This window comes from Oncorhynchus nerka, linkage group LG28, assembly GCF_034236695.1.
Source record: "Oncorhynchus nerka isolate Pitt River linkage group LG28, Oner_Uvic_2.0, whole genome shotgun sequence".
Classification (NCBI taxonomy): domain Eukaryota; kingdom Metazoa; phylum Chordata; class Actinopteri; order Salmoniformes; family Salmonidae; genus Oncorhynchus; species Oncorhynchus nerka.
Window position 1 is genome coordinate 13,511,270 of NC_088423.1, and position 22,183 is coordinate 13,533,452.

At 41.5% G+C, this 22,183-nt stretch overlaps 1 protein-coding gene across 1 annotated transcript; it reads left to right on the forward strand.

The window, feature by feature from the left end:
• Window positions 1-4,025: 4,025 nt before the first annotated feature.
• On the forward strand, window positions 4,026-8,653 carry LOC115112884 (transmembrane protein 130-like). The gene is made up of 8 exons (XM_029639913.2): window positions 4,026-4,076; window positions 4,171-4,259; window positions 4,357-4,525; window positions 4,817-4,962; window positions 5,109-5,190; window positions 5,359-5,561; window positions 6,790-6,902; window positions 7,682-8,653. The coding sequence occupies exons 1-8, from the start codon at window positions 4,069-4,071 to the stop codon at window positions 7,850-7,852; spliced, it is 981 nt and encodes a 326-aa protein (XP_029495773.2). The 5' UTR covers window positions 4,026-4,068; the 3' UTR covers window positions 7,853-8,653.
• Window positions 8,654-22,183: the final 13,530 nt, after the last annotated feature.

The following is a 22,183-nucleotide window of genomic DNA, read 5'->3' on the forward strand; positions in this document are numbered from 1 at the left end:
CCAAATACTTTTAGACTTTTAATAAAGTAGTATTTTACGAGGTGACTTTCACTTGAGCCATTTTTAATGAAGGTATCTTTATTTTTACTGGAGTATGACAATTGGGTACTTTTTCCACCACCGAATGGTCGACGACTAGTTTCACACTGCTAGGTCTGGGGACTTTTCTCATTTGAGCAAAGGTCAGTGCTTCATCCTCTCGCCTGCGTGACACGAAACCTGTCAAGTGGTGGAGTGTGTCAATTCATTTGTAAGCAAAAGGAAATCGGTCCTACCCTTCTCAATAGCCTCCTTTTGGCGAAGAGGTACACGTATTCAACCGAGGAAGAGGTTTGATATCTGCCACACCCCCTTTGAATCAGATGTTGTATTGTCGGAGGAGAAAAGCATGCACACATTTAAAAACGATACGCCAATATCGAGTTGTTGATCCACCTACATCACCAGCGGTTGATTCCGTTACCGGTTGGGATATTTAGACAAGACAACATTGTTATACATGAAATGGTGGCATTGTAATTATTTTTCCTAGAGTGCTACCACGATTTATGTTGTATTCAACTTCACACCTGTAGGTGTTGGCTTTAAAGCAGAGAACCATTATGCATTTTAAGCACCATTAGCCAGTAGTTCATATTAGGCCCTGTACACTTGACAATGGCCATCAAAAGTAAACTTACTCCCTATGATCTAAAAATTAACCCTAAATATGAAAGACATTTCCTAATTCATCCCTAGAGTGACTTAGTTATGCACAGAAGCGATCCCTAGAGTGACTTAGTTGTGCACAGAAGCGATCCCTAGAGTGACTTAGTTGTTCACAGAAGCGATCCCTAGAGTGACTTAGTTGTTCACAGAAGCGATCCCTAGAGTGACTTAGTTGTTCACAGAAGCGATCCCTAGAGTGACTTAGTTGTTCACAGAAGCGATCCCTAGAGTGACTTAGTTGTTCACAGAAGCGATCCCTAGAGTGACTTAGTTGTTCACAGAAGCGATCCCTAGAGTGACTTAGTTGTTCACAGAAGCGACCCCTAAAGTGACTTAGTTGGTCACAGAAGCGACCCCTAGAGTTTTAGATGAACTAACTTCAAAGTAATGACTCGGGACGTCGGGTTTGATACGAAAGCTTCTTTTAGTAAGAATACTTGTTCACGTTACATTTAACAACAATTGTTTTGGTACAGAGCAATGCAGTTAAGATGCTGTCGGAAAGTCAGCCACAATCACTAGCACCTGCACATAATTGGCGCGTTATCACTCATTCCTCTCGCAAGGCATTCTGGGACTTGCAGTCAAAAAGCGTAATTCAACACAACCCAATACAATTACATATGCAAATAAATCTAAAGAAATATCTTTAGATACAGCTCAAAGAATAAACTTAAACATTAACTCAAACACATTAAAGTTACCACAGAGTGACTTAGTTGTTCACAGAAGCGACCCCTAGAGTGACTTAGTTGTTCACAGAAGCGATCCCTAGAGTGACTTAGTTGTTCACAGAAGCGACCTCTAGAGTGACTGAGTTGTTCACAGAAGCAACCCCTAGAGTGACTTAGTTGTTCACAGAAGCGACCTCTAGAGTGACTTAGTTGTTCACAGAAGCGACCCCTAGAGTGACTTAGTTGTTCACAGAAGCAACCCCTAGAGTGACTTAATTGTGCACAGAAGCGATCCCTAGAGTGACTTAGTTGTTCACAGAAGCAACCTCTAGAGTGACTTAGTTGTTCACAGAAGCAACCCCTAGAGTGACTTAGTTGTTCACAGAAGCGACCCCTAGAGTGACTTAGTTGTTCACAGAAGCGATCCCTAGAGTGACTTAGTTGTTCACAGAAGCGATGAAAGGCGACATTCACAGGGGGTCTGGTAATTTCTCCTTGTATGGCTTTATCGTGTGGTTACAGTGCCTTGCGAAAGTATTCGGCCCCTTGAACTTTGCGACCTTTTGCCACATTTCAGGCTTCAAACATAACGATATAAAACTGTATTTTTTTGTGAAGAATCAACAACAAGTGGGACACAATCATGAAGTGGAACGACATTTATTGGATATTTCAAATTTTGCACGCCCAATTTTTCAGTTTTTGATTTGTTAAAAAAGTTTGAAATATCCAATAAATGTCGTTCCACTTCATGATTGTGTCCCACTTGTTGTTGATTCTTCACAAAAAAATACAGTTTTATATCTTTATGTTTGAAGCCTGAAATGTGGCAAAAGGTCGCAAAGTTCAAGGGGGCCGAATACTTTCGCAAGGCACTGTATATTCAGTACTTGAGCTCATAACTGAGATGCAAGCAGCTTACATCAAACAAGGGTCTTGATAATATTACTGAACAAAAATATAAACTCGACCTGCAACAATTTCTAAGATTTGTTACAGTTCATCTAAGGAAAATCAGTAATTTTAAAATGATTTTTATTTAACTAGGTAAGTAAGTTAAGAACAAATTCTTATTTACAATGACAGCCTACGGTGGCCAAACCCAGACGATGCTGGGCCAATTGTGCGCCACCATATTGGACTCCTAATCACGGCCGGATTTGATGCACCCTGGATTCAAATCAGGGACTGCAGTGACGCCTCTTGCACTGAGATGCAGTGCCTTAGACCGCTGTGCCACTCGTGAGCCAAATTGAATTGAGATAAATTCTTCAGGCCCAAATCTGTGGGTTTCACATGACTGGGAATAGAGATATGTATCTGTTGGTTACAGATACATAAAAAAATGATAGGAACGTGGATCAGAGAACCAGTCAGCACCTGGTGTGACCACTATTTGTCTCATGCAGCGCGACACATCTGCTTCGCATAGAGTTGATCATGCTGTTGATTGTGGCCTGTGGAATGTTATCCCACTCCTTTTCAATGGCTCTGCGAATATGCTGGATATCGGTGGGAAATGGAACACGCTGTCATATACATCGACCCAGAGCATCCCAAACATGCTCAATGGGTGACATGTCTGGTGAGTATGCAGGCTATGGAAGAACTGGGGCATTTTCAGCTTCCAGGAATTGTGTACAGATCCTTGCAACATGGGGCTGTGCATTATCATGCGGAAACAGGAGGTGGTGGGGGCGGATGAATGGTATGACAATGAGCCTTAGGATTTCATCATGGAATCTCTGTGAATTCAAATTGACATCGATAAAATGCAATTGTGTTCGTTGTCTGTAGCTTGCCTGCCATACCACAACCCCACCACCGTGGGGCACTCTGTTCACAACATTGACATCAGCACCCACACTGCGCAATAAAGGTAGTCTGCATTTGTGAGGCCGGTTGAATGTACTGCCAAATTCTCTAAAACGACCTTGCGGGCGGCTTATTGTAGAGAAATTGACATTCAATTATATGGCATCAGCTCTGTTGGACATTCCTGCAGTCAGCAATTCAATTGCAAGCTCCATGTCCTCGTCTGTCCTCAGTTGCAACATTCAGTTCCAAACAGCCTTAGGAAGCAATGTCAGCACAAGAACTGTTCGTTGAGAGCTTCATGAAATGGGATACCATGGCCGAGCAGCCGCACGCAAGCCTATGATCACCATGTGCAATGCCAAGAGTCGGCTGAAGTGGTGTAAAGTTTGCCGCCATTGGACTCTGGAGCAGTGACGCTTCACCATCTGGCAGTCTGAAGGACGAATCTGGGTTTGGAGAACGCTACTTGCCCGAATATACAGTATATATAGTAATATAGTAAAAAAAATTAGATGTTACATGTTTTGTCTTTATTTTCGTTCACTGTAGGAGGCAAAATGTAAATTGGCCGTTAATAAGAAGTGTCATGCACATTTTTGATGTGGGCCATAAACTCATGTGTATCCTCCACCATGGACAGTGATTTACAACACAACAACTCTTTGTAATCTGAGGCAGGCACATGGTTAAAACGCATGGACATCATTTCAAGCTTGTACATGTATCTGTGAAATTTAGAAGGCATGAACAATTAGCTGGCACCGGCTGACAAAGCACCTATTATAGGTTGTCCATTTAAAGACTGTCCACATTTCTAAACGTCTTAGTCCTGAAGTATCCTACACCATCTGCCTCTTCACAAGTGCAAATGTATCGGTAAATATGATGTGTTTAATATTTGGTCAAATAATTAGAATTACATTGCAGTACATTCAACATCATTTTGTGAACTTCTGGTTTATGATTTCAGAAAAATAATTGCGTTGGTCGTCATGTCACTTCCACTGATTCTGAGCCCCCAGGTTTTTGGGCTCGCGACAGACGGTTTGATCAATCTGAGTAGGTTTACTTTTACGCATAGACAACATTATTTCAATACAACACTATTTTAACAAAATGTATACTAAAAACATATCATTTTTACATTTTTACTCAGAAAATATTGCAGGCAAGCTCAGCTTCATTCAGAGGGAAGGAAATGTGACTTATCTGCGGGACAAGGAGCTGGCCACGGAAGTTCCAACTGAGACAAAGTTTGAACTGTTCGATCCAATGAACACTTTAAGCACTGCCAGATTCAACTATACCTGGGACTTCGGCAACGGGTAGGCCTATGTGGACTTGCCTGTTTATCATCGAATGTATGTTTTGTAGTTTAGGCTATATATTTAAATATTATGTGGTTGTTTAATTTGTTATTTATTTATTCGATGTTGTGTGATGCTGTTTTTTACTGTAAGGATTACTGTTGTTTCTGTTGTCTTGTCAGTGTTGAACGTATTCCATCAGGGACCACGTTAGAAACAAGTGGAAATGCTTTAACCTGTTATCCCTGGGTTGTCCTCAATGAATAATTTTGCTCAATAAATCATCAATCAATATTCTGGTTTTGTAAGAGAGGTGCTGAAGGGATCGGAGCCGTCTGTGCACTATAACTACTCATCCCCTGGAAACTACACTCTGCGGCTGAGAGTTGGGGCCCAAGTGAACAAAACCTCTATTCCACTAACTGGGGTATACACCATGGACGTTACAGTTCTGGGTAGGTAGACAGAATACACATCATTGTTGTTCATAATTATCTGGTTTGAAATAGTAGAGCTTTTAAATATCACATTAGGTTTACCATACAGTAAGTGACACCACAACATCAATGTAGGTGTATTGCACATCTCTGCTATTTTCCAGACGCCATCAGAAATATTGAGTTGAGCCCTTTTAGTTTCCAGGTTTCCAGAAACTACAGTCTGGTTGTTCATGTGGATGGAAGGTGGGTACAATTTCTCAGTAGGCCACACAATTAACACACACAACATACTAAACATGTATAACACATCAAAGAATCAGCTCATTTATTCTCTCTCTCCTCTCTCTGTTTCCTAGTCTTCCAATGTGGGTGTGTTGTATTTATTCTCATCATCTCTCTCTCTCTCTCTAGTCCTCCCATGTGGGTCTGTTGGAGGTTTCTACAGAACTGTGAATCAGCAACCCCTACAGGCTGTCACCTGACCATGCTGTATGAGAACACCATGACACTAAACCACACCTTCACAGCTTTAGGAGTCCACTGTCTGGACATCAGCGCCCGCAACGACATCAGCAAACTGCAGACCTCCTACAACATCTCTGTGAGGAGAGATCGTAAGTCTGGTGTTATCATGTGGTCTGTGGAGATTTGGTCCACATTAGTCACACAAGGCAGAAGCTACAGGATAGTACAGTACAGTACACACTTTGTACTCTCACTTTTTTGGGAAGGCCCAAAAAATTGTCAAAGACTCCACCCAAGTCATACTGTAGACTTTTCTTTCTGCTACCACGGCAAGCAATACCCGAGCGCCAAGTCTAGGACCAAAAGGCAGCTCCTACCCCCAAGCCATAAGACTGCTGAACAATTAATCAAATGGCCACCCGGGACTATTTACATTGACCCCCCTTTGTTTTTACACTGCTGCTACTCGCTGTTTATTATCTATGTATAGTCACTTTACCCCTAACTACATGTACAAAATAACTTGAGTAACCTGTACTTGTATATAGCCTCATTATTGTTATTTTTATTGTGTTACCTATTTTTATTTAGCTATTTTTATATTATTTAGTACATATTTTCTTAACTCTATTTCTTGAACTGTATTGTTGGTTAAGGGCTTGTAAGTAAGCATTTCACAGTAAGGTCTGCGCCGTGTTGTATCCGGAGCATGTGACAAATACATTTTGATTTGATTTGAATACAGTGTAGACTGTTTGATGTGGTACAAATGATCCATTTATTAGTACAGTGTCCCTCAGCAGTTCTGGTGGCACAAGAGGTTTTGATGAGATTTTATCTCTTTAGATTTCATGGTTCTTCCTGTAATCTTCAGCTGAACCGAGTGATAGTGTGTTCAGAGAAATGAAAAGACGTCAGTGGGACAGTGGGCAGGGTTGAGGAATGCAGCTAAGGAGTTCTGGAGGAGAGCAATTTAACAGCAGGACCCACACCCCATACTGCATTTGTCTCCTGTGGTGAATTGATTTGTACTGGATGGTATCGTTACAGAGGAGTTTCAGGAAGCTTGTGACCTCATTTTAATGCATAACAAATAGATAGTTTGAAACCAGACTACTGAAATAATGATGGTTTGATTAAATAGGAACATGATTCAAAGTTGAGACATTCTAATAATCATGTATGCAGATACTCGGGAGTATGACAGTCACTAATTGGGAGATAATTGTGAAAGAAAATCAATTCTGCTTGTAGAACTTATGACCAGTATTCAAGCTTGTCTAACTACATCATGTAATACTGTAATATTACAGTATCTGAAGTGTTTTCCATTCCTTGAACTATGGGCAAAACAGTTCTCTCTTTGTCTCCTTATAGCCTCTTTTAACCTGCTCTTCATCATGATGTGTGCTTGGATCATCTTGGCAATCCTCGCCTTCATCGCTGTTATAGCCTGTCGCCACAAGAAAGGACGCAACAGCAATCCACAGGTAAGGAGACTGATAGAGGGACTTGTTGAAGAATGTTATGCTCTGTTTCTATACTCCTCCTAAAGATATGAGGCTATCCTACAATGTAGCCACAAACGGTTGATCTACATGTATACCTAACATATTGACTTAGGATCAATTCCAAAACTTGGTCGTAACCATAGAAAGCACAGTCAAGCGGTTTTGTAGTTTTTATTTTATTTTTATTTAACCTATATTTATACAGATTTTTCTCATTGAGATAAAATCTATTTTTCAAAAGAGGCCTGGTCCAACAGCAGCAGGAACAAAGTTTCAGACAAAACAACTTACATACACTAACACAACATTGAACAAAACTATAGACACACATACAGTACAACAATTACATATTACGTAAAGAAACAGGACTCAGAGTTGACTCAGACTAGTAGTGACTTTGTTTTCAGAAAATCTCTTCCTTTTGCATAATTGAACATACTGGCTAAAAAACGGTTGAACCACAGCTTTTAGCACGAGCAAGGGACTCGTGACACGAGTATGAAGGGACTCGAGGTTTACTGGACTCTACATTTACTTTTAGTTATTTATTTAACCTTTATTTAACTAGGCAAGTCAGTTAATAACACATTCTTATTTACAATGATGGCATACATCACTGCTGTCAAGTGATGGGGGTTTGCACAGTGTATTTTTTCTTGTTCAATATGAAATTACTAATAAATATTCAGACAATGTAGCCCTACAAACTCCAAAAAACACTTGTGTGTCAGTGTAAATATGCATTTTTTATTTGACAGATGTCTAAGTCCAGTAACGCCACTTACTCCAGTATGAACATGGAACTGCAGCCACAACAGGACATCCCTGATATCAGTAGTGATCTCTATGTGTCCAGGCCAAAGAACGAAGAGGTCCAACCCCTTCTACAGCACGGGACCAGATCTGTCGCCAAATCCTACCGCAACTAGTCTTCATTTATACACTTTGATTTGAGCTTGTTAATAGTTTGCCATCAATGTATAGTTTGAGATGAATATACATTACCAGTCAAAAGTGTGGACACACCTAATCATTACAGGATTTTTCTTTATGTTTACTATTTTCTACATCGTAGAATAATAGTGAAGACATCGAAACTATGAAAGAACACATATGGAATCACGTAGTAACCAAGAAAGCGTTAAACAAATCAAAATATATAAAGATTGTGCCTTGATGACAGTATTGCACACTCTTGGCATTGTCACTCCAATATCACATGAATACACATTAGACATGGCAAAAGTCTCTCCACCAACGAGTGATGTGAACAGTTTGTGACTTGATCAGTGCTTGTGTCTATAGAAATAGATGTGGTACGCTCGCGGGGCGGGGGTGATGAGACCTGCTAGTAACCCTGTAGGGAACGGTTCTGATGGCTATTACTTAAAGATACTGGCTGTCAACATCTATAGAACATGTTTACAAAATGATTGAATGGAATGCCAAGAAAGTCAATGATGAAAGTAAAGATAAATCAAGTGTCTTTGTCAGCAAGAAGTCTTGTTATATTTACATTGTTATACACTGGTTTTTGGCCCCCAAAATGGATGTATTTGTTGGGTAATTGACATCTGTCGCTGTTATTTCTACATATTTATCTTGCTGCTCATGACTACCAAAAGTTACCATCGTTATTTATTTGAATGGTATCTTACAATACAATCTAACTTGAGATGTAGGCCTACTTCATGTTATATACCCACAATCATTAAATAATATGAATTGTTCTTTTATGTAATTTTTCTATTTTACCATTTTATGGTATAATATACCTCAATTGAAAAATGCAGAGACAGGATAGAATATTAGTCAATCGGGAATTGTCGTTGACTCATTTCACTATGCTAGGTTTGAGGCCTTTTCTCTCTGTATGAGACCAGGATGCAACCGGCAATAAGGGTTGGGTGCTGACTCACTGGCTCACACTCCCGGAGCAATTCTTGTTATTTAATTTGGATGCATTTAAATGACAGTGGGCTTACTTTAAAATCAATTCAGTCTACCATTTGGAGTGTGCTTACCTCCTCCATTACCTACAGTACCAGTCAAAAGTTTGGACACACCTACTCATTCAAGGGGTTTTCTTTCTTTTTACTATTTTCTACATTGTTGAATAATAGTGAAGACATAAAAACTATTAAATAACACTTATGGAATCATGTAGTAACCAAAGAAGTGTTAAACAAATCAAAATATATTTTATATTTCAGATTCTTTAAAGTAGCCACCCTTTGCCTTGATGACAGCTTTGCACACTCTTGGCATTCTCTCAACCAGCAGAACGTGGAATGCTTTTCTGACAGTCTTTGACTCTTTGACTCTTTGACTCTGCGGTCCAACTCATCCCAAACTCTCTCAATTGGGTTGAGGTCGGGTGATTGACGAGACCAGGTCATCTGATGCAGCACTCCATCACTCTCCTTATTGGTCAAATATCCCTTACATAGCCTGGAGGTGTGTTGGGTCATTATCCTGTTGAAAAATTAATTATAGTCCCACTAAGTGCAAACCAGATGGGATGGTGTATCGCTGCACAATGCTGTGGCAGCCATGCTGGTTAACTGTGCCTTGAATTCTAAAGAAATCACTGACAGTGTCACCAGCAAAGCACCCGCAAATCATCACACCTCCTTCTCCATGCTTCACAGTGGGAACCACACATGCTGATGTAACAGTTGTTAAAGTACTTTGTGAATTTCACCAGGTTCATATATTAATATAGCATGTTGATTTGTTATAATGCATTCCTGCATCCTGGAAATAGGGAGTGTGTACTTACGTTTTTCCCTGCGTGCTCCTGCTCAAATCATTTTGATGCACTATGAGACACACTTTTTCTGTTGTCTTCAGAAAAGTTTGATTCCTTTAAGCACAAAGTCATACACATAGTGTTTTGTTCATGAATAATGTTTAGAGGTTACTCATAAGTGGATGCTATTGTTAAGATGCAATTGTAATTGTACTTTTTATGATGATATTAACATTCTGAATTGAACATTGTCTGTGGTTACTAGCTAGTTATTGTATGTGTGAACGATGGCTAGCTCCTCGAATGATCTCAATCCCTTGTATTGTGCATCTATTGTAGAAAGAGGCAACGATTCGCAGAACATTTGTGCTCTACAAACGTTTTGACTTTTCTTTTGGATGCAGATGCAGAGAGTGAATTCTGATTCATTTATTAAACAATCTGATCTCCAAAGTCCACATCTATAGTCTCAATCAACCACACACAATACAGCGGTGCAGTACAGCACTGGTTACACGGAGATCATCCATTCACCTACTCTGCGTCTTACAAAGACACAGCGGTTGGAACCAAAAATCTCAAATTTGGACTCACCAGACCAAAGGTCAGATTTCCACTGGTCTAATGTCCATTGCTCATGTTTCTTGGCCCAAGCAAGTCTCTTGTTTTTATTGGTGTCCTTTAGTAATTGTTTCTTTGCAGCAATTCAACCTACGGCTGGGCGGTATACCGTACTTGAGTCATCTCTCTCCACATTCTCGCCGTGCCACTTTCCACACAGACCTAGCCACGCCCCCTGTTACTCAAGGAGCGCATTTGATGTTCCTCAACCGCTAGACATTTGCGTTCAGTCTGCATGGTCAATGCAGCACATGCAACAATGTTGACGACAACAATGCTGTTTTCACTTTGCTTCTTAATATAAATCCACTAGTTTTCTATAATGACACTATTCGTTTGTGTTTCTTACATCAGAAAACAGCTAGTTTTGTCTTTTCTTAGCAAGTTGCCCTAAATCTTGTGAGACGCTAATTGTTAGCCGCTAATGCTAATAGCTAGCTAATAAATGTATTGAGTAAGAGCAAACATAGCTAGCTAATACAGCCTGATAATACCAGTGATGGTGTAGACCTAAATCAGCATGTTGTTTGTGCGACATTATCTTCTAAATCAAAGAGGAATATGCAAAGCAAGAATATGTTAGCTAACGTGAACTCACCCCATTCCGTACAAATGTAACATTCAAACGAGGCTACAAAGAAAAGCAATGGGACTGTAGCGACTGTGTTGACGTCAAAATCGGAGGTGTGAACTAGGTTTCTATTCAAGCATTGATCGACATGGTAATGGCTCCATAGTATTGGAGAAAAGTTGAAAAAACTGACCCTCCGCTACATCTTGACGTGTCATGTCGTAATGTACAGCATGCATAAAGCAACTATTTCTGTCTTATAATCTCTCTCCACCAGGTGTAACACTTCTATCATCCTTTTAAAAAAAGAAATGGACAGTGACGGGGGTAAAGGGGGATACCTAGTCATTTTTTCGTCATCATTGCATGAGATCATCATTCTCAAAGCCGCTGTTTACCTCTAAGATCACTTTAGCACCGCCCTAAAAACCTGATTCAAATTTGACACAAACCTTCAAATAGGTATGTAATGACACATTATATAAACTCTTTATAGTGTTTTATTTACATTTTAGAGGCGATAAGGTGATAAGGTCCATGTCTCTGGACCCACTCACTGTCACAGTCATACGCTGGACCTAGTTTTGTCCCATGGAATAAATGTTGTGGATCTTAATGTTTTTCCTCATAATCCTGGACTATCGGACCACCATTTTATTACGTTTGCAATTGCAACAAATAATCTGCTCAGACCCCAACCAAGGAACATCAAATTCGTGCTATAAATTCACAGACAACTCAAAGATTCCTTGATGTCCTTCCAGATTCCCTCTGTCTACCCAAGGACGCCAGAGGACAAAAATCAGTTAACCACCTAACTGAGGAACTCAATTTAACCTTGCGCAATACCCTAGATGCAGTTGCACCCCTAAAAACTAAAAACATTTCTCATAACAAACTCCCTGGTACACAGAAAATACCTGAGCTCTGAAGCAAGCTTCCAGAAATTTGGAACGGAAATGGCTCCACACCAAACTGGAAGTTTTCCGACTAGCTTGGAAAGACAGTACCGTGCAGTACCGAAGAGCCCTTACTGCTGCTCGATCATCCTATTTTTCTAACTTAATTGAGGAAAATAAGAACAATCCTAAATTCCTTTTTGATACTGTCGCAAAGCTAACTAAAAAGCAGCATTCCCCAAGAGAGGATGACTTTCACTTTAGCAGTGATAAATTCATGAACTTCTTTGAGGAAAAGATTATGATTATTAGAAAGCAAATTACGGACTCCTCTTTAAATCTGCGTATTCCTCCAAACCTCAGTTGTCCTGAGTCTGCACAACTCTGCCAGGACCTAGGATCAAGAGAGACGCTCAAGTGTTTTAGTATTATATCTCTTGACACAATGATGACAATAATCATGGCCTCTAAACCTTCAAGCTGCATACTGGACCCTATTCCAACTAAACTACTGAAAGAGCTGCTTCCTGTGCTTGGCCCTCCTATGTTGAACATAATAAACGGCTCTCTATCCACCGGATGTGTACCAAACTCACTAAAAGTGGCAGTAATAAAGCCTCTCTTGAAAAAGCCAAACCTTGACCCAGAAAATATAAAAAAACTATCGGCCTATATCGAATCTTCCATTCCTCTCAAACATTTTAGAAAAGGCTGTTGCGCAGCAACTTACTGCCTTCCTGAAGACAAACAATGTATACGAAATGCTTCAGTCTGGTTTTAGAACCCATCATAGCACTGAGACGGCACTTGTGAAGGTGGTAAATGACATTTTAATGGCATCGGACCGAGGCTCTGCATCTGTCCTCGTGCTCCTAGACCTTAGTGCTGCTTTTGATACCATCGATCACCACATTCTTTTGGAGAGATTGGAAACCCAAATTGGTCTACACGGACAAGTTCTGGCCTGGTTTAGATCTTATCTGTCGGAAAGATATCAGTTTGTCTCTGTGAATGGTTTGTCCTCTGACAAATCAACTGTAAATTTCAGGGTTCCTCAAGGTTCCGTTTTAGGACCACTATTGTTTTCACTATATATTTTACCTCTTGGGGATGTTATTCGAAAACATAATGTTAACTTCCACTGCTATGCGGATGACACACAGCTGTACATTTCAATGAAACATGGTGAAGCCCCAAAATTGCCCTTGCTAGAAGCATGTGTTTCAGACATAAGGAAGTGGACGGCTGCAAACTTTCTACTTTTAAACTCGGACAAAACAGAGATGCTTGTTCTAGGTCCCAAGAAACAAAGAGATCTTCTGTTGAATCTGACAATTAATCTTAATGGTTGTACAATCGTCTCAAATAAAACTGTGAAGGACCTCGGCGTTACTCTGGACCCTGATCTCTCTTTTGAAGAACATATGAAGACCATTTCAAGGACAGCTTTTTTCCATCTACGTAACATTGCAAAAATCAGAAACTTTCTGTCCAAAAATGATGCAGAAAAATTAATCCATGCTTTTGTCACTTCTAGGTTAGACTACTGCAATGCTCTACTTTCTGGCTACCCGGATAAAGCATTAAATAAACTTCAGTTGGTGCTAAAAACGGCTGCTAGAATCCTGACTAGAACCAAAAAATTTGATCATATTACGCCAGTGCTAGCCTCTCTACACTGGCTTCCTGTCAAAGCAAGGGCTGATTTCAAGGTTTTACTGCTAACCTACAAAGCATTACATGGGCTTGCTCCTACCTATCTCTCTGATTTGGTCCTGCCGTACATACCTACACGTACGCTACGGTCACAAGACGCAGGCCTCCTAATTGTCCCTAGAATTTCTAAGCAAACAGCTGGAGGCAGGGCTTTCTCCTATAGAGCTCAATTTTTATGGAACAGTCTGCCTACCCATGTCAGAGATGCAAACTCGGTCTCAACCTTTAAGGCTTTACTGAAGACTCATCTCTTCAGTAGGTCATATGATTGAGTGTAGTCTGGCCCAGGAGTGGGAAGGTGAACGGAAAGGCTCTGGAGCAACGAACCGCCCTTGCTGTCTCTGCCTGGCCGGTTCCCCTCTTTCCACTGGGATTCTCTGCCTCTAACCCTATTACAGGGGCTGAGTCACTGGCTTACTGGGGCTCTCTCATGCCGTCCCTGGAAGGGGTGCGTCACCTGAGTGGGTTGATTCACTGATGTGGTCATCCTGTCTGGGTTGGCGCCCCCCCCTTGGGTTGTGCCATGGCGGAGATCTTTGTGGGCTATACTCAGCCCTGTCTCAGGATGGTAAGTTGGTGGTTGAAGATATCCCTCTAGTGGTGTGGGGGCTGTGCTTTGGCAAAGTGGGTGGGGTTATATCCTTCCTGTTTGGCCCTGTCCGGGGGTGTCCTCGGATGGGGCCACAGTGTCTCCTGACCCCTCCTGTCTCAGCCTCCAGTATTTATGCTGCAGTAGTTTATGTGTCGGGGGGCTAGGGTCAGTTTGTTATATCTGGAGTACTTCTCCTGTCCTATTCGGTGTCCTGTGTGAATCTAAGTGTGCGTTCTCTAATTCTCTCCTCTCTCTTTCTTTCTCTCTCTCGGAGGACCTGAGCCCTAGGACCATGCCCCAGGACTACCTGACATGATGACTCCTTGCTGTCCCCAGTCCACCTGGCCGTGCTGCTGCTCCAGTTTCAACTGTTCTGCCTTCTTATTATTCGAACATGCTGGTCATTTATGAACATTTGAACATCTTGGCCATGTTCTGTTATAATCTCCACCCGGCACAGCCAGAAGAGGACTGGCCACCCCACATAGCCTGGTTCCTCTCTAGGTTTCTTCCTAGGTTTTGGCCTTTCTAGGGAGTTATATAAATACATTTGATTTGATTTGATTTGAAGTTTGACAGATCGAGTGAAAAAAAGCAATTTTCCCACACAACATCTCTCCTTCTCACTATCACGCATTAATTTCGCGTCCCCACCCGCCATTTTTAAAAAGACCTGACGGGGCTCATTGCCTGCTTGAATTATGCAGAAAAGGGCAGCGTTTAGGTCATGTAATTGATTCTGTTGGAAAGGGGAGAAATTGTGCTTTACAATGGTATTGACATTACAGTTGATCTGGAAGTCTTACGTTTTTGGGGCGCTAAAATAAGGGCAATTGTATGAACCAAGGCGATGTACGAGTTTACGTGAGTTTACGTTACATGATGGAGCTAAGAGAAAACATGCAATGTAGCCAACGCTTACAGGGTCCCCTAGGAAACACGTATCAACACTTTAGTACCTACCCTGTCACAATAACACCTCCCTGGCATTTTAATTTGTTGTCATCTCAAACAACACTGTATTCAAAGTGCCCACTATTATATTCTAACTATATAATTAGAATAGTCATTCTATTTCCATGATTCCAACAGTTTTGCTATAATTCGCAAGTCAAATCGCAATTGCAACATTTGCTTAAAAATAAGTCCTAGATTATTTGCCTATATCGTGCAGCCCTACGTGTGGAAATTATCTCAATTGAGCAGTGGTGTAAAGTACTTCAAAGTATATTTACTTAAGTCCTTTAATTTGGTATCTGTACTTTACTTTACTATTTTTGACAACTTTTACTTCACTTCATTCCTAAAGAAAATACTTTACCTTTTACACAAAACATTTTCCCTGACACCTAAAAGTTCAATTTTGAATGCTGAGCAGGACAGGAAAATGGTCCAATTCACACACTTGTCAAGAGAAAATCCCTGGTCATCTACTGCTCTGATCTGGAGGACTCACTAAACGCAAATGCTATGTTTGTAAATAATGTCTGAGTGTTGGAGTGTGCACCTGGCTATCTGTAAATGATGTCTGAGTGTTGGAGTGTGCACCTGGCTATCTGTAAATGATGTCTGAGTGTTGGAGTGTGCACCTGGCTATCCGTAAATGATGTCTGAGTGTTGGAGTGTGCACCTGGCTATCTGTAAATGATGTCTGAGTGTTGGAATGTGCACCTGGCTATCTGTAAATGATGTCTGAGTGTTGGAGTGTGCACCTGGCTATCTGTAAATGATGTCTGAGTGTTGGAGTGTGCACCTGGCTATCTGTAAATGATGTCTGAGTGTTGGAGTGTGCACCTGGCTATCTGTAAATGATGTCTGAGTGTTGGAGTGTGCACCTGGCTATCTGTAAATGATGTCTGAGTGTTGGAGTGTGCACCTGGCTATCTGTAAATGATGTCTGAGTGTTGGAGTGTGCACCTGGCTATCTGTAAATGATGTCTGAGTGTTGGAGTGTTCCCCAGGCTATCTGTAAATGATGTCTGAGTGTTGGAGTGTGCACCTGGCTATCTGTAAATGATGTCTGAGTGTTGGAGTGTGCACCTGGCTATCTGTAAATGATGTCTGAGTGTTGGAGTGTGCACCTGGTTATCCGTAAATTTAAAAAAGAAAGAAAATGGTTCCATATGGTTTGCTTAATACAAGGAATTTGAAATGATTTACACTTTTACTTTTGATACTTAAGTACATTTGATCAATTACATTTACTTTCAATACTTAAGTATATTTAAAACCAAATAATTTTAGACTTTTACTCAAGTAGTATTTTACTGGGTGACTTGAGTCATTTTCTATTAACGTATCTTTACTTTTACTCAAGTATGACAATTGGGTACTTTTTCCACCACTGCAATTGAGTTCAAGAAATGCAGAAACGACAAAAGTGCTGAAATTTGTTTTGGTTGAAGTTCAATTGAACAGTATAAAACAATCAGAATGGAGAAAGACTCATTGAAATAATGTAGAATACATGTGTTGCCACTCTAGGATCATTCACTACTCATAAAGCAAATGTAGAACTTTTATTATTTAAAAACTAAAAATACCGTCAAATACTGTCATACCATCCAATTTATTAAAAAAATACCATGACACAATATTTTGCCCATATCGCCCAGCACTACCCTGAATTGTGAATTTCTGACCCCCTTCGAATGTTTTGCCTCTTGTCAAGATCAGTGGTGGCTTCATAGTACTTCACCTGGTTGGAAAGATAAAAGAAAATGTTGTCGGGGGATGCCATTAAAGAGGAAGCTAGATACAAACAGAAAGCTGCTACAATAAGAGTTAGCTAGCTAACTTAAATAATGTTAGCTAAATAAAACTGCCTGGCTGAGGTAAATAAGCTAGCAATGTCAATATAAAATCCATCTAAAAACAGCTTAAATTATTTATTCCTATTTAACAATATTTTCTTATATAAAGACAAATATATGGTAAAGAAATAGTGTTCTCTTTCAAGGCTTTTTGGTCCTCTGAAGCAGCAGGTGGTAATCAGCAGGTTGTCACCGTCAAAATCACCGTTCTTGGGGAGAAATTCTGAGGTAATATTAATGATATAATGTTTTAGCCATATCGTCCAGCCCTAATTCAACCATGAAGGCTTGATTCATGCAGGCTCCTCTGAACAGTTGGTTGAGATGTGTCAGTTACTTGAACTATGTCAATCATTTATTTGGGCTGCAATTTCTGAAGCTGGCAACTTTAACCTCTTCAGTCGACCCTCTACTTTTTTGAACATTCTGTTAAAAATCGCGCAACATTTCAGCGCCCTGCTACTCATGCCAGGAATATAGTATATGCATTTGCTTAGTCTGTGTGGATAGAAAACACTCAGACGTTTAAAAAACTGGTTAAATCACTGCTGTGGCTTTACCAGAACGGCATTTACATCGAAAAGCACAGGAAAAACTGATCACTGAAAATGGGAAAATATATCCATGCGCTACTTGATCCCATTGATAAAGGTGAACCACAATTAATTGACTGAGGTTGCAGTACCTACAGCTTCCACACGGTGTCTAGAGTCTTTCCCTTCAAGTTTTTTCTTGGTCAAACACATGCAGGACACCGTATCTAATCCGGTCTAGGACCGGATATTTTCGTTGAGTTTCTAGCCGGACATTTTTCCAGACGGACAGCTAATGATCTTTACATCGCCTCCTGATGAATTTTATCGCTTATTAACGTTTACTAATACCTAAAGTTGCATTACAAACGTATTTCGAAGTGTTTTGTGAAAGTTTATCGTCGACTTTTTGAATTTTAAAAAATGACGTTACGTTTTGAAACAATGTTTTTTCGTTTATCACACAGTCTACATATAACGATATCTAGGCTTTATATGGACCGATTTAATCGAAATAAAGACCCAAATAGTGTTTATGGGACATCTAGTAGTGCCAACAAAGAAGATGGTGAAAGGTAATGAATGTTTTCTATTTTATTGTGCGGTTTGTGTAACGCCGAAATGCTAATTATTTTGTTTATGTCCCCTGTGGGTCTTTTGGGGTGTTGCATGCTATCAGATAATAGCTTCTCATGCTTTCGCCGAAAAGCATTTTAAAAATCTGACTTGTTGCCTGGATTCACAACGAGTGTAGCTTTAATTCGATACCCTGCATGTGTATTTTAATGAACTTTTGAGTTTTAACTAATACTATTAGCATTTAGCGTAGCGCATTTGCATTTCCAGAGCTCTAGTTGGGACGCAAGCGTCCCGAGTAGAAGCAACAGGTTAATGAACTTATCCTGCAGCAGAGGTAACTGTGTCTTTTTTTCCTGTGGCGGTCATCATGAGAGCCAGTTTCATCAAGCTGTTTAACCCTTTTTTGGTTACTACATGATTCCATATGTGTTATTTCATAGTTTCGATGTCTTCCCTATTATTCTCGGGGCGGCAGTTAGCCTAGTGGTTAGAGCGTTGGACGAGTAACCCAAAGATCACACGATCGAATCCCTGAGCCGACTAGGTACAAATCTGTCGTTCTGCCCCTGAACAAAGAAGTTAACCCACTGTTCCTAGGCCGTCATTGAAAATAAGAACTTGTTCTTAACTGATTTGCCTAGTTAAATAAAATGATACAATGTAGAAAATAGTAAAAAATAAAGAAAACCCTGAATGAGTAGGTGTGTCCAAACTTTGGACTGGTAATTTACTTCAGCAGAGGATGAACAAGAGTATCCTTTTGGCTTCTAGCGGCCTTTTCTCAATTAGATTTGCTCAACTCCTGTGTCCTCTCTCCTCTGCCCTCTCTCGCCTCCTTTTGAAAAATGTCAAAGGTATTCAAGGAGAGGCGGCGAGGAGGGTGAACATCGACAAAAATGCCCTTGTGTAACTCGTCTGGGGAAAGAGAGGTAAATGCAGCTTGATGATTATCCATTTTAATAGAATACTTTAACAACGAACAAAAAACAATAAACCGACAAAATGAAGGAAGACGAAACAGTCCCGTAACGTGAACACAGGAAACAGGAACAATCACCCACTACACAAAACAGGCTACCTAAATATGGTTCTCAATCAGGGACAATGATTGACAGCTGCCTCTGATTGAGAACCATGCCAGGCCAAACACAGAAATAGAAAATCATAGACAAACTAACATTGACAACCCACCCAACTCACGCCCTGACCATACGAAAACAAGACAAAACAAAGGAACTAAGAGTCCCAAGGTGTGGACTCAAAACCTGAACCTATAGGGGAGGGTCTGGGTGGGTGTCTGCTCTGGCGCGGGACATGGACCCCACTCCACCATAGTCTTTCTCTGCCTCCTTAACCGCCTTCGTGGCCTCTTAAGAGCGGTGACCCTCGCCGCCGACCTCGGACTGCGGACCCTAGCCACGGGTCCCGAATGGACCGGAGATTCCGGCAGCGCCGGAGTGAAGGACAACTCCGGCAGCGCTGGACAGGCGGGAGACTCCGGCAGCGCCGGACAGGCGGAAGGCTCTGGCAGCGCTGGGCAGGAGGAAGGCTCTGGCAGCGCTGGACAGGCTGGAGCACCTGTAGGGAGAAGACGGAGAGACAGCCTGGTGCGAGGGGCTGCCACCGTAGGGCTGGTGCATGGAGGTGGCACCGGATAGACAGGACCATGAAGGCGCACAGGAGGTCTCGAGCACCGAGCCTGCCCAACCCTACCTGGCTGAATGCTCCCCATTGCCAGGCCAGTGCGACGAGGTGGAATAGCCCGCACTGGGCTGTGCTGGCGAACCGGGGACACCATGCATAGTGCTGGTGCCATGTACACCGACATGAGGAGACGCACTGGAGACCAGATCGCTGAGCCGGCTTCATGGCACCTGGCTCGATGCCCACTCTAGCCCAGCCGATACGAGGCGCTGCAATATACCGCACCGGGCTATGCACGCGTAACAGTTTTCAGCTGTGCTAACATAATTCCAAAAGGGTTTTCTAATGATCAATTATCCTTTTAAAATTATCAACTTGAATTAGCTAACACAACATGCTATTGGAACATAGGAGTAATGATTGCTGATAATGGGCCTCTGTACCATATTATATATTCCATAAAAAATCTGCCGTTTCCAGCTACAATAGTAATTTACAACATTAACAATGTCTACACTGTATTTTTGATCAATTTGATGTTATTTTAACGGACAAAAAAATGTGATTTTCTTTCAAAAACAAGGACATTTCTAAGTGACCCCAAACTTTTGAATGGTAGTATAGATCACCACCCTGTGGACACATTGTGGATTAGCCTCATATCTTTAGTAGGAGTATTGAAACAGAGCATAACATTCTTCAACAAGTCCCTCTATCAGTCTCCTTCTTACCTGTGGATTGTTGTTGCGTCCTTTCTTGTGGCGACAGGCTATAACAGCGATGAAGGAGAGGATTGCCAAGATGATCCAAGGGCACATCAAATCAAATCAAATTTGTTACATACATATGGTTATCAGATGTTAATGCGAGTGTAGCGAAATGCTTGTGCTTCTAGTTCCGACAATGCAGTAATAACCAACCAAGTAATCTAACTTAACAATTCCACAACTACCACCTTATACACACAAGTGTAAAGGGATAAAGAATATGTACATAAAGATATATGAATGAGTGATGGTACAGATCGGCATAGGCAAGATGCAGTAGATGGTATCGAGTACAGTATATACATATGAGATGAGTAATGTAGGGTATGTAAACAAAGTGGCATAGTTTAAAGTGGCTAGTGATACATGTATTACATAAAGATGCAGTAGATGATATAGAGTACAGTATATACATATACATATGAGATGAGTAATGTAGGGTATGTAAACATTATATTAAGTGGCATTGTTTAAAGTGGCTAGTGATACATTTTTTACATCAATTTCAATCAATTTCCATTATTAAAGTGGCTGGTGTTGAGTCAGTATGTTGGCAGCAGCCACTCAATGTTAGTGGTGGCCTTGAGATAGAAGCTGTTTTTCAGTCTCTCGGTCCCTGCATTGATGCACCTGTACTGACCTCGCCTTCTGGATGATAGCGGGGTGAACAGGCAGTGGCTCGGTGGTTGTTGTCCTTGATGATCTTTATGGCCTTCTTGTGACATCGGGTAGTGTCCCCGGTGATGCGTTGTGCAGACCTCACTACCCTCTCGAGAGCCTTACGGTTGTGGGCGGTGCAGTTGCCGTACCAGGCGGTGATACAGCCTGACAGGATGCTCTTGATTGTGCATCTGTAGAAGTTGGTGAGTGCTTTTGGTGACAAGCCAAATTTCTTCAGCCTCCTGAGGTTGAAGAGGCGCTGCTGCGCCTTCTTCACAACGCTGTCTGTGTGGGTGGACCAATTCAGTTTGTCCATGATGTGTACGCCGAGGAACTTAAAAACTTACTACCCTCTCCACTACTATCCCGTCGATGTGGATAGGGGGGTGCTCCCTCTGCTGTTTCCCGAAGTCCACAATCATCTCCTTTGTTTTGTTGACGTTGAGTGTGATGTTATTTTCCTGACACCACACTCCGAGGGCCCTCACCTCCTCCCTGTAGGCCATTTTGTCATTGTTGTTAATCAAGCCTACCACTGTGGTGTCGTCCTCAAACTTGATGATTGAGTTGGAGGCGTGCATGGCCACGCAGTCGTGGGTGAACAGGGAGTACAGGAGAGGGCTCAGAACGCACCTTTGTGGGGCCCCAGTGTTGACGATCAGCGGGGTGGAGATGTTGTTACCTACCCTCACCACATGGGGGCGGCCCGTCAGGAAGTCCAGTACCCAGTTGCACAGGGCGGGGTCGAGAACCAGGGTCTCGAGCTTGATGACGAGTTTGGAGGGTACTATGGTTTTAAATGCTGAGCTGCAGTCAGTGAACAGCATTCTCACATAGGTATTCCTCTTGTCCAGATGGGTTAGGGCAGTGTGCAGTGTGGTTGCTATGGCGTCATCTGCGTCGCGATTGTGTCGTCTGTGGACCTATTGGGATGAAGAGCAAGTTAATGGAAGCTATAAGAAGAACAATAGAGAACTGTTTTGACCATAGTTAAAGGAATGGAAAACACTTCAGATACTGTAATATTACAGTATTACACGATGCAGTTAGACAAGCTTGAATATGGTCAGATGTTCTGCAAGCAGAATATATCACAAGCTTCCTGAAACTCCT

What these genes read in the sequence shown, in the direction of transcription:
- LOC115112884 (XM_029639913.2), top strand. An exon ending in GTTGTTCATGTGGATGGAAG is followed by an intron (nt 5,191 to 5,358) that starts GTGGGTACAATT and finishes CTCTCTCTCTAG; the next exon opens with TCCTCCCATGTGGGTCTGTT. An exon ending in CATCTCTGTGAGGAGAGATC is followed by an intron (nt 5,562 to 6,789) that starts GTAAGTCTGGTG and finishes GTCTCCTTATAG; the next exon opens with CCTCTTTTAACCTGCTCTTC.